Genomic DNA, 13,678 nt, shown 5'->3' on the forward strand with positions numbered 1-13,678 from the left:
TCTTACAATCTACCCAAATGAATATAGAGTGAAAGTGAATTTCAAAAATTGTGAATGAGAGCATTTTACCTGTATAATTTCTGTCACCTCTTTATCCGATAAATGGTCACCTTGATGAATTGACAGAAATGTTTGAAAGTCATGGAGACCCAATAAATATGTTTTTGAAGTCTCAACTCCTGCACCATTTGAAACAATACTAGCTGCAGCAATTACATCGCATATTTTCTTCCTTTGATTATTGTCAGTAAAATCGAGAGGAGTATTCCGGGTAAGAAATCCTAAAATATAATTAAAAAGAGCTCAAATTAAAACACGAAGAAACATTACGTTTAAAATTAATTTTCAACTGTTTTATAATATCAAAAAAAATATAAAAAAAAACATGGTATTAAATCATTTCCTAAAATAGTAGGAAGGCTTGACTTCTGTTAATCTGCACTTAATCACTAATGAATTTTCACTCGTGATATTACTTACAGTTGACTAATCAGCACTTTTTTATTATATTTTGATAAATTTTATATATACAACAATAAGAACATGCAAAATAAGAATAAAATTTACATGTATAAAATAATTTTAAAAAATGAAGCTCTAATGTTATTAATACATGAAGGTTTTTAAAGATCAATTATGGAATTTTGCTGACTCAATTTTACATCCAGTTCCACATATAAAGAAACATAGTCACTACAATCCACTACTACATATAAATACATACCAACACCATCGAATATAATAATCAAAAAGCTCATAGCACTGCTTAAAAAATTAAAATTAATTTCCAGAAAGTTTTTTATTGTATTATTTCTATAGTATTTCTATTCCTTTATTTCATTCCAAAATTTCATAAATCACTACTGCATTCAAATTTATGAACTAGTGATAAGACAGTTATACAAAAATTTTAAGTATAGCATTCAGAATATTACTGAAATCTATTTTAAATAACGAATAAAAGTAATCACGACTTTTTGAATGAGGATCATTCAAAACGTTTTGCCGAACATATAGTTCCTGTAATCACTGACTCATGAAATTCTGATAGTGTGTTAAGGCTTCTTATCCACAGTGTTGCATTTATCCCATTTGTCTTTAAAATTTATAATCCCCTCCTTGTAGAAATATGTATTTTGTTTATCAAACCACTCAGTCATTGCTTGTTTTAGATGATCATTGTTCACAAAATGCATTCCACGAAGATGCTGTTTCAATTTTCTAAACAAGTAAAAGTCAAATCAGGTAAATAAGGTGGATGTGGCAGACTTGAATCCCAGTTTGGCCACTGTTGTTCCTGTCAGTTCACAAGTGAGGTGTTGACATACAGTTGCCTCTAGAACATGCAGCATGTTCGAGAGGGTCAGGTTATGAGCAGTGATCATTCGTGTATTAAGAATTTGCAGATAAAAGAACCACTCGGTGGCAGTGATCATAGTGTACTGATGTGGGATTTACTTAAAGATATAATTACCCTGAGGGGGAAAGAAAAGAGTTTTTGCTTCCATAAAGGTGAGTACAGTGGTCTCAGACAGTTTTTAAATTCTGTACAATGGGATCAACTGATGATTTTACTAACAGCAAATTCTAAGTGAGAAGCATTCAAGGAATTAATTGTGGAAGCTACTAAAAGTTTCATACCTATTAAGAAATATTGTTCAAGGTTTAGGCCTAAATGGTTATCAAATGAACTAATGAGACTCGTGACAGACAAGAAAAATGCATGGGATGCATATAAATTATCAGGCGACACAGAAGCCTTTGGCAGATATAAGCTAGTCTGTAATCAAGTCACAAAGGAGGTTAGGCAGGCGAAGGCAGATTATGAGAAATCTTTGGCAAAGGATGCTAAGAAAAACAGCAAGGATTTCTTTACTTATATAAACTCTAAAAGGAAGGGGAAGAATCTGATTGGCCCACTTGATATCGATGGTTCGACTATTGATGATCCTGCTCAGATAGCAAACAAATTGAATGAGTATTTTGCATCTACATTCACACATGAGGAGTTATTAAGGTTTGAAAATGCCAGAAGGGTATCAAATTGTAGCAGGGTACTTAATCATTTTGTAATAACTGAGAGCTGTTGTTGTTATTTGGTTTTTAGGAGCATTAGCAACTAAGGCCATATTGCTCCGGGGATATGCGGTGGTCATTCCCTGACCTTTTCGCATCCTCCATATTTGGTGGTCACGGTCTTGAACCCCGGTCTAATCAAGAAGCAAGTGCTATGCACTACTGCTCCTGCCCACCTGGCTATGGAGGTGCCCTAACTGAGAGCAAAGTGGAGGAGAAATTGTTGAAGTTAAACATAAGAAAGGCACCTGGGGTGGATGGAATCTAACCGGTTATATTAAAGGCGGCAGCAAAGGAAGTAAGCAAACCCTTAGCCATAATTATGAGATCCTTGGACTCTGGAGAGGTCCCCACGGACTGGAGATGTGCAAATGTATCCCCAATTCATAAAGGGGGATCGAAAATGACATGAGTAATTACAGACCAGTTAGTTTAACTTCTTCTGGGTAAAATAATGGAGCCACTAGTTAAAGATGCATTGCAGGATTATCTAGACAAGACTGCAGCAATAATTCAGACACAGCATGGTTTTGTTAAGGGAAAGTCTTGTCTAACAAATTTTATTGGTTATTATGATGTGGTTACAAAGGAACTGGATGCAAAAAATAATTTTGATATCATATACTTGGATTTCAGAAAAGCTTTTGACACTGTTGCGCATGCAAGACTACTGTACAAATTGGAGCAGAATGGTATTAAAGGTAAGTTGCTACAATGGAAAAAAAGGATGGTTGAATGGGTGAAGACAAAGGGTGGTAATTAATTGGTGCTGCTCTTCGTGGACTAATGTTATTAGTGGAATCCCACAGGGTTTGTTGTTGGGTCCACTGTTGTTTTGTATATTTATCAATAATATTGATTAAGGTATATCAGGGTTAGTGTTGAAATTTGCAGATGATACAAAGGTTGGCAGGGTTGTTAATGACAGTAATGGCAGTGTGCTACTGCAACAGGATCTAGAAAATTTGGGCAGATGGGCTGAGAAGTGGCAACTGAAGTTTAACCTTGACAAATGCAAAGTACTGTATAAGGGTAGAAGTAACTCCGGAGAAACATACCAACTGTGAGGCACTTAAGGTGGTTGAAAATTAAAAAGACCTGGGAGTAATTGTGCAGTCAGATATGAAGTTTTCTGAGCAATGCAGACAGGCTGCCAAGGCAGGTCATAGGGTTTTGTCAATGATATATAGGAATTTTGCTAGCAGGGAAAAGGAGGTGATTGTCCCTTTGTATAAGGCAATGGTCAGGCCACACCTTGAGTACTGCATACAGGTCTGGAGGCTTCATTTTAGGAAGGATGTATATTTGCTTGAGCATGTACAGGGAAGGGCAACAAGATTGGTGAGGGGAATGAAGGGATCCTCTTACCAAGAGAGGCTTAAGTTGTGTAAATTGCATCGGCTGGAAACTAGGCACCTGCGAGGTGATCTGATTGAGATGTATAAGGCCTTGAATGGGTTGAGTACGCTGAATTCTGATGGGATTCTTCCACTTGTTCAGATTGCGAACCTAAGGGGACATAAATTCAAATTGAGGAAAGACAAATGTAGAATAGATGTGCTGAAATTTGCCTTTAGCCAGCAGGTGGTTAATTGCTGGAACAAACTTCCATGTCTTTGTGGAAGTTGATAGGCTAAATAAATTTAAGGAGGAAGTGGACAAACATTTATATGGATTTGTTTTGTAAATTTTTTTTTTTTTTTTTTTTGGCTGATGCTGCATAAGCTCATACACTTGCTTTCTTGCATCACATGCCACTACTACTATTACTACTACCCAGCAACAACAACACTTCTAAGGACAGCATACCCTGTCGCTCCTGATTTTATTCCTGTAATTTGGTTAATAGATCCATGTAGCACCTCCCTGTCACAGTTTTACCCTTTGCAAGAAAATCAATGAGCAGACTCTAAAAGAATCTCAGATGGTTTTTTTGGAGTAGGTGACTCAGCATGTTTCCACTGCATAGTGGCAACTTTAGATTCTGGATCATAGCAGTGAACACAACATTCATCAGCAGTAACAATTTGGGCAAAAAAACTCTTCCTCATTCAAAGAGGCATGCTTTCAAAAGAGACCTGGTGATATTCACTCTTGCCTCTTTGCAACTGTCACTCAGCATTCTTGGAACCCACCAGCAAGACACCTTTATCATGCATAGCTACTCATGCAGGATGGCATGTACTGACCCAGGGCTAATTTACATTATTGGCTATCTGATTTAAATGTTCCTTTTATGGTTTTCCATAATTAATGTACATAATTTATGTACCTTGTTGACCATTTGCTCATTTTTGGCTGTTGTTGGTGCCCATATCTTGTGCCATCTTCAATGCTCTCTCAACCATGCTTAAATCCAATACATCACCTCCAGATTATGCATGATGGAGTAGATTTACCAAACACATAACATTCAACAATTTACGGTAATTCCATGTTCTCTTTTGTTAGGAATTTTATAACCACTCGCTGCTCAATTTTTTCCATTTTTCGCTTGATTATCAACAGAATTCAGAATCACACTTACCAAAAAGAAACAGAATAAATTATATGGCTGAAATTTTGTACAGATATTACTAAGACTATCTCTTACCTATTAGAGTATGTTTGAAAAACTCTTTGAAATCCCCTCATATTCAACAACATATCAGCTATTAATGCTATAAAAAAAGTAACAGTATAACACATATACAAACATTTGACTTGCATAGTCTGTTCACTAGTATTGATCTCAATAACCTAAAACTAACTCTTAATGAACACTATATATGGAACACATGCAGGTCATTAATTGTGACAGTGTACTGTATTCCAGTACACTGTGACATAGTGTACTCACATTGTGTCTGTGTATTTTCCATAATTATGTATATGATGGGAGATCATTTTACTTACACGTTAAGATGCACCCATGGGAATTCCTGCATTTGTATAATAGTTAACTTATACCTATATTCCGCTGAAAAAATATTTCCAGGTGACCTACTACTCTTCATATTCATGGACAATTTATGTGTCCGTAACTGTATACATTTCATTCAAAATTTTAGCAACCTATATCCAAAAGAACTTATTTTTGAAAAAGCTAACACACCTGATAACACTTTTAATTATCTGGGTTTAAAAACTGAAATCTTCACCACTCAAAAGATATAAATCTGTATAATAAAAGAGATGCATTGTTTCAATATGTAAGCCTTACTCAAGTCATCCAATATCTTCAAATCTGTACATGCTAATATCATTCTGTATCAGTGTCTCAGGATAGCTTCCATTTCTGTGAAAAGTTCTATATATATATATATATATATATATATATATATATATATATATATATATATATATAACATCAAAGCTCTGTATAACAAACTAGCATCTAATAATTTGCCAATCCCATATCAAAATTATCACTCTAAAAGATCTATAAATATTATAAATTTTAAAATACTTCTACCTAAACCTGTAAATCTAATTTAGTGGATAGTTAAATTCAGATCAGGTCCTCAAACTATATATATATTGTATATAGTATAAATTATGCTATTTTGGCATATTACAGTCTGAAAAATTCAGAACCCACAAGACAGGAAATTCAGAACCCAAAAGTTACTTTTCCATATGAAATTTCATTCATTATTTAATGTCCCACGTATTTTCCATGTGGCCATACTTTTGCTGTCCATGTCTTAAAATGGACAGCAACACACACACACACACACACACACACACACACACACACACACACACACACACACACACACACACACACACACACACACACACACACACACACACACACACACACAGGTGAATGGAGAGAGTGCTATGTACTGGAGCATTGTCTGGATGGAGCATTCAACCATCCTTCTACAATTCAGGTCTCTTCCTTCAAAGTTTTTCATGCAGTCTTTTCAGAACTTCAATGTACTATGTCTGATTTGGTTGAACTTATCAGCCATAATAAATTATTTAGTATCAAAGAAAACAAGAAGACTGGTTTTTGTTTTTTATTTTTACATTCATGCTTTTTTTTGGTCTAGGGAATTGTTTTGCCTTCCACTGCACTGACTGTCTCTTAGTTTCTTGGTCATAATGGAACAGCCAACTTTCATCACAAGTAATTACAGTACTCAGGAAGTCTGGATTTTCTTCCTTTTTCTCAAAAGATATTATATTAACAAACTTGGAGTCTTCTCATTCTCTGATCTTCATTCAAAATTTTTGGCACCATCTTAGCGCACATTTTTCTCATACCTAAATTTTCAGTTAAATTTGTCTGACTGTTTCTTTGTCTATACTGAGTTCTGATCAAGCATTCTAATGCTTAAACCATAATCATTTCTAATCAATATCCTTACTCAGTCCACATTTTCATCAGTTTTTATGGACCGGATGGCATGGTCATTCATTATCTTCCACATTCTCTCTCTTCCTTCTAAAAATCTTTTATGCCATTCAAACACGTGCTCTTGACACAGTATCTTCCTCATAAACTTGATGTAACAACTCATTAACTTTCAGTTAGTGTTTTCTTTAGTTTTGTTAAAAAATTGAGGTTGACTCATTATTAGATTCATTAGAATGTTTAAAGATGGACATGATTCAATCACAAAAATCAACAGTCCTGGAACTCCAGCCACTGCTGTCACCACAGAAACCATAAACTCTACTTCTGTAATCATGACGGATCGTTGTATAATAGTAAGGCAACTCGCAGATGTTTTGAGAATATCACTAGGAAGCACATATGGCATTCTCCATGACCATTTGCATATGACACATGTTTGTGCATGCTGAGTTCCAAGACTACTCACGCCTAGGGCTTACAATACGTAATCTCTGCCATTTTTTTCCAGTATTGAAATACCAGTATTGTACGAAAAATAATGGTTTTTCGGTACTAATTGTTAAAAAAACAATTGTTTATAATTTAATGAAATAAAGGTTATAAAATCACCTTTATGTGATTATGACGTCGCTATCTCTACAAGCAAATGTTCGATAAATCATCGATAGGACACCATGCAACATTGCAACCTGTCCACAATTCTTGGACAACTTCATGTCTGACTGTATTCTCCACTACTGACTTTAGTTCAACTCCACCAAGTGTATAAGTTATTTTGGGGGTTGCTGTTCCCCAGGTGTAAGACCGTGCATTTTTCTGAATTAAAGCACAGCTGCCACGTTTCTGACCATCTCGGAAGTCTATCTAGGTCATCCTGAAGAAGCTCTGCTTGGCGGCGATCATTAACTACTCAACTGATATTTACATCATCTGCAAGTTTAGACCTCACGTCCTCCATAGATGTCATTTAAGATAATCAAAAACAACAGTGATCCCAATACTGATCCTTGGGAAACCCCATTACTTACATTAACCCAATCTGGGGAATAACCATTTATCACAACCCTATGCCTGGTGCTATCCATCTAAGGATTTCCCTATGATTCCAGCCTGCTCAAACTTATAAGGTAACCACTCATGTGGGACTGAGTCGAATGCTTTGCTGAAATCCAAATAAACAATGTCGAAATTATTCCCTAAATTCAGCTCACGAGTGATCTGTCAAAATGGCTAACCAGATTTGTTAAACATGATTTTCCCTTTACAAAACAATGCTGTCTATCCTACAGAATTCCATTTCCATCTAAATGATACTAAATTCCACCCTTGATCATTGCCTCCATGAATTTCCCTACTACTGAAGTTAGACTGGCCAGTCGGTAATATCCCGTTACACTCCTAGAACCGCTTTTATGTTCCAATTTACAATAATCCAATGGAATCTCTCCTGAGTCCAGTGATGCTCTCATAACTAGCCTTAATGGTTCAATGCACTCACTTGCCACCTCCTTTAAGATTATAGGTATATGACATCAACCACAGGAGCCTTACTCGCCTGTAGGTGCGAAAGTTCTCATTAAATAATCATTTGAAATTTCAACATAATTAATTACATTTTTTTTGAACTTCACTTCCATAATATCTCATTGACACAAAGGGTTTTTTATGTAAATATAGATGCAAAGTAACTGTTGAGTTCATCTGCAACTTCAGCTATGTTATCTAATACTATCCCACATCCATTACATAAGGGTCCAATCTGATTTGTCTTTCTGTTCTTTGCATTTATATATGGGAAGAGTTCCTTAACTGCACTCTTTGCTCTCTTCTTTATTCCCACTCTTTGCTCTCTCTCTCTCTCTCTCTCTCTCTCTCCCAGACTCAGTAAAGGTACTATAGTGAAAATTATACTTCGCTTAATAAAACGTCTTTCTCCTTCAGAAAATGATGAACATAATTCAATCATGGAAGACCAACATGGAACAGAACATCAGTATTCCACAATTTTTTTCCAAAATTAGAAATTGCCTGACTCCAAAGAGATTTTAAAAGATGAACTTGAGTTGGAAATTAATGAAATACTTTTAATTATTTTTGCTAAAAAAAGTTCAAAGCCTACAAAATATGGCCTGAAATCGTCTACGATTATCTCAGTACAATAGTACCAGAATAGAATCTGAAAGGGTGTTTTCTGCTGCTAACCAAATACTTTATATACCAAACAAAATTAGATCCATTTTAAACGATCATATTATGGATTGCTTATGTTTCTTAAGAGCTCACTTTATTCGGACAGGTAGTGTGGATGCTTAAACATAACTAAACTTTGCAGTAACAATAAGTATTTTTTTGTTTTTAGAATAACTGTATTTTTTTGTTTTAGAATAACTGTATTTTAATGATTTTTTCAGAATATGTATTATTGCAATAAAAGTTTATTTTAAACATGAATTCAAGTAATTACAGTACTTGTTTTTTCCCTTACTTTATTGCTCCTAATTGACATCAAAATGTATTGAGAAAAAAGTTTGTTTTTGGAATGTCGGTATCCCGGTTTCATAAATTAAAAATACTGAAGTACCGGTAATAAGATTTTGACCAGTATTGTAAGTCCTACTCACACCTGAGTAACAGCAAGTGTGCATGGAGGTTTTGTCAGGAACTGCAATGGATGGTCACTGAAGATGTTGAGATTCTGCCCAAGGTGATAAGAGCATTAGCATTAGTAGAGGCATATAATGCAAGAAAGCAAGCTTATGCAGCATCAGTCAAAAAAAAAAAAAAAATCCTTCCACTTCACCCCTCCGTTCATTCGAAATACCTGTCCAGCTGAGCCTTAAATTTATTTAGGCTATCAACTTCCACAACAAGGGATGGAAGTCTGTTCCACCAACCAACTACCCGCTGGCTAAAGGCAAATTTCCGCACATCTATTCTATATCTGTCTTTCCTCAATTTGAATTTATGACCTCACAGGTGATTATTCTGAGCAAGAGGCAGTATCCCATCAGCATTGAGCATGCTCAAACCATTCAAGGCTTTGTACACCTCTATCAGATCACCTCGTCAATGCCTAGTCTCCAGACACTGTAATTTGCAAAACTTAAGCCTTTCTTTGTAGGAGCAACCCTTCGTTCCGTTCACTAACCTTGTTGCCCTTCTCTGTACCCATTCCAGCAGCTCTACATCCATCTTCAAATGAGGCCTCCAGACCTGTATACAGTACTCAAGGTGCGTCCTGACCATTGCCTTATACAAGGGAATAATCACCTCCCTATCCTTGCTAGAAAAATTCCTGTATATCATTGATAAGACACCATGAGCTACTCTTGCAGCCTGTCTGCACTACTCAGAGAACTTCATATCTGCCTGCACAATTACCCCCAGGTCCTTTTCATTCTCTACCACTGTCAGTGTAGTACCACAGAGTTGATACATTGCTCTGGGGTTGCTGTTTCCCATATGTAGTACTTTACATTTGTCAATGTTAAACTTCATTTGCCACCTCTCAGCCCATCTGCTCAACCTTTCCAGATCCTGTTGCAGCAGCATAGCATCAGTAGCGTCCTTAACAACCCTACCAATCTTTGTATCGTCTGCAAACTTGGACATTAAGCTTGATATACCATTATCAATATTATTTATAAATATAGAAAACAACAATGGACACTACAATGAACCCTGAGGGACTCCACTAATAACATTAGTCCACGATGAGCAGTGTCCATTAATTACCACTGTCTGTCTTCTGCCACTCAACCATCCCTTTATCCATAGCAACAATTTGCCACCAATGCCACACTGCTCCAATTTGTGCAGCAGTCTTACATGTGCAACAGTATCAAAAGCCTTTCTAAGGTCCAAATATATAATATCAAAGTTATTCCCTGCATCCAATTCTTTTGTGACTACATCATAGTATCCAATCAAATTGGTCAGGCAAGACCTTCCCTTAACAAAACCATGCTGTGTCTGAGCTATAACTGAATTCTTGTCAAGATGATCCTGCAGTCTTCTTTAACCAGTGCTTCCATTAATTTTCCTGGAACAGAAATTAACCTCACAGGTCTATAATTACTTGTGTCAGCCTCTGATCCTACTTTGAATTTGGGTGACATTTGCACATCTCCAGTCTGTGGGTACCTCCCCTGAGTCCAAGGAAGCTCTCATAATTATGGCTAATGGATTGCTTACTTCCTTTAATATAACTGGATAGATCCCATCCATCCCAGGTGCCTTTCTTGTATTTATCTTCAACAATTTCTCCTCCCCTTTACTCTCAATTATTACAAGATCATCTAACTCACTGCCAGTGTTTACTTCATCTATGGCATTCCCCTTCCTGAATAACTCCTCATGTGTGAATGTAGATGCAAAATACTGATTTAGTTTGTTAGCTACCTGAGCAGGATCATGAACAGATGAACCATCGATATCAAGTGTACCAATCTGATTCATCCCCTTCCTTCTAGAGTTTACATAAGTAAAGAACCCCTTGCTGTTTTTCTTTGCATCCCTTGCCAAAGATTTCTCGTAATCTGCCTTCGCCTGCCTAACCTCTTTGTAACTTGGTTACAGATCAACTTATATCTATCATAGGCTTCTGTTTCACATGTTAATTTATATGTATCTCATGCATTTTTCTTCTCTGCCATATGTCTCATTAGTTCATCTGACATCCATTTAGGCCTGAACCTTGAACAATATTTCTTAGTTGGTATGTAAAGCCTAGTAGCTTCCAAGATAAGTTCTTTGACTGCTTCCCATTTTGAATTTGCTGTTGGTAACATCATCAGTTGGTCCCATTGTATAGAATTTCATAGTCGCCTTTACGAAAGCAATAACTCTTCCCTTTACCCCTGATGGTAGTTACCTCCTTGAGTAAATCCCACTTCAGCACACTGTGATCACTGCCACCTAGTGGTTCCTGTATCTGCAGATTCATAATGCATGAAGAATCACTATTGATAATCAAATCAAGAGTGTTCCTCCCTCTAGTTGCCTCCCGAACATTCTGATTTAGAAAACAATCATCCAATAAATCCACAAAAGCCTTGCTAGTGTGTGAGTGACCAACCCACAAATTCCAGTCAATATCTGGGAAATTAAAATCCCCTATTATAAGACTCTCTGATTTACTGGCCCACTCTATTTCTCTGTACAGTTTCTTATTATACTCATCAGAGTCATTAGGCCTATAGCACACTCCTACTCTCAATTTTGATCTCCCAATGCTTATGTCCCACCAAACTGACTCGACACTGCACTGTCCAGCGATGTCGACTGGCTTCACTTCCTTGGATTTTATGTGTTTCTTAACTAATAGCAAAACTCCTCCTCCCTTTCTATCCTGTCTATCCTTTCTGTAGACGTTGTACTCCCCAAATTCCAGTTCTGTATTACTTATATCTGTGTGACACCACGTCTCTGATATCCCAACAATATCCGCCTTTGATGCTTTGAGCAATACCTCAAATTCATCAAATTTATTTACCAAACTCCTAGCATTGGTGTACATGCAAGTATACATGCACCTGTTCTTTTTCTTAGCTACCCTCACACAACCCATGTGTTTACTTGTACCACAATGACTCCCAGAAGTCTCTGAAATATCCTGCATCTTATTTTCCAAGCTGCTGCTCATACCGATAGAAGCAGTGCAAGAATCACTTTCACTCTGCCAGTGGCTACTGTTAATCTATTAGTCCTTGTATCCCACCAATCTAGCAGTTTTCCGACCCACCTAACACTGCCTCGATAGCATCAGCAAACATTCTTGCACCCTTTCTATTTAAGTGTATCCCATCCCTGTAGAAGCAGTCTCTCCTGTTAACAAGTACAGACCAGGCTGAAAAAAATTCTACCCCTTGAGCCTTGCACAATCTTTCCAGGGCTGAATTGATTGACAGGGCTCTCATCATATACTCCCTCCTATCATGTCTGGGCAGAATTGCAGACGCTTTCAAATTCAACCATAATTCACGGCTTTTTTTGAACAGTGACCTGTACTTGTTAAGTAATTCCGCCGGTCTCCTACTCTTAACATCATTAGTGCCAACGTGTGTACAACTATATCACCTTTTGTGCCCTTAATAGATGATATTCGCTCTACGTCATCAACCTTTGCCCCTGGCAGACATACCCTTTTGTAGGGTATCACCCTGGTCCTGTTCCACCTATCCTTTTTACAAAGCATGTTTCCCGTTTCCCCGATAATAGAGTCACCAACAACTACTAGTTCCTTTGGGACCAGCGCATTCTGTCTTGGGGGTTGCCGCTGTGTTGCGTGATGCCCAAGTGCAAGCTCTGGCGTTGGTGTGGGCAGCTGAGAGCTTGATGGTGTAAGGAAATCAGGCGACAACGCTGAGTTGTCGCCTGATTTCCTTATACTCCTTGCATCGCGCACATACAAAGATATCCCCCATGGCAGTATCATGTCCCGTACCTGACTGCTCCACAAACAACAAGCAAATAGTGTATTTTAAAAGGCTGTGATTCAGAGGGCAACTGCCCCCCTCAGTTTTCCCCTGAGCCACAGCACTCCCATTAGCTGGAGCCTTTTGCTTTGCTGCTCTGGTCTGAGTCATGATTTCGATTTAATTTCAATAAAATTTCAATATTAAAACCCTAAACTTGTATCCTAACACAGTTATAACGCTATATTTATGTTTCAGTATCGAGCGTTATCTACGAAATCCCTTAATATGACTTCCGTATCAAGTTAAGTATTAATTATTTATTTTTGCTAATTATTATTTATTTTAACTATATACATATACTATATGTATATAGTTAAAAGTACAATTTAATTGGCAATGAAGTTCAACAAGATTAATAGATTTACTGATTAATTGACAATATTATATTATGTACTATACTATACTAAGCTTATGCTATCTAGTTCGAGATATTTTGTATCGTGTAACAATGGCGGCAATTTACGAATGGTAAATCTACGGACACTTAAGTATCGATTAACTTCCAAATCTCACTGTCTCAATTCAGAATAAACTAAGGATCCTGACTAGCTACTTACAGAAAATAATTTGATATAACAATTGGTTAATAAATCGGCTAAATATGGTTAAAAAAAAAACCTCTCGTTCAACGGAGCTGCAACTTGTAACACGTGGATTTGATACCCTTACCGATACTAAGTAATACCTACAAAATCTCTATCTACGTTAAACTTTAAACTAAGTATCGTAACTAGGAATATAAAGCTACTTTAGAAAATAAGTTAATATGCCAATT

At 36.7% G+C, this 13,678-nt stretch overlaps 1 protein-coding gene across 1 annotated transcript in view; it reads right to left on the bottom strand.

Moving 5' to 3' along the window:
- The window catches only part of LOC150078287 (uncharacterized), a 910,840-nt gene that overhangs the window by 372,315 nt on the left and 524,847 nt on the right, over positions 1-13,678 (bottom strand). The window contains 1 exon segment of the mRNA XM_090384522.1: positions 70-281. Within this exon segment, the coding sequence (XP_090240648.1) occupies positions 70-281 (212 nt within the window).

The sequence above is a fragment of the Mastigoproctus giganteus genome, chromosome 11 (genome assembly GCF_048544385.1).
Source record: "Mastigoproctus giganteus isolate SK-2022 chromosome 11, ASM4854438v1, whole genome shotgun sequence".
In the NCBI taxonomy this organism is placed as follows: Eukaryota; Metazoa; Arthropoda; class Arachnida; order Uropygi; family Thelyphonidae; genus Mastigoproctus; species Mastigoproctus giganteus.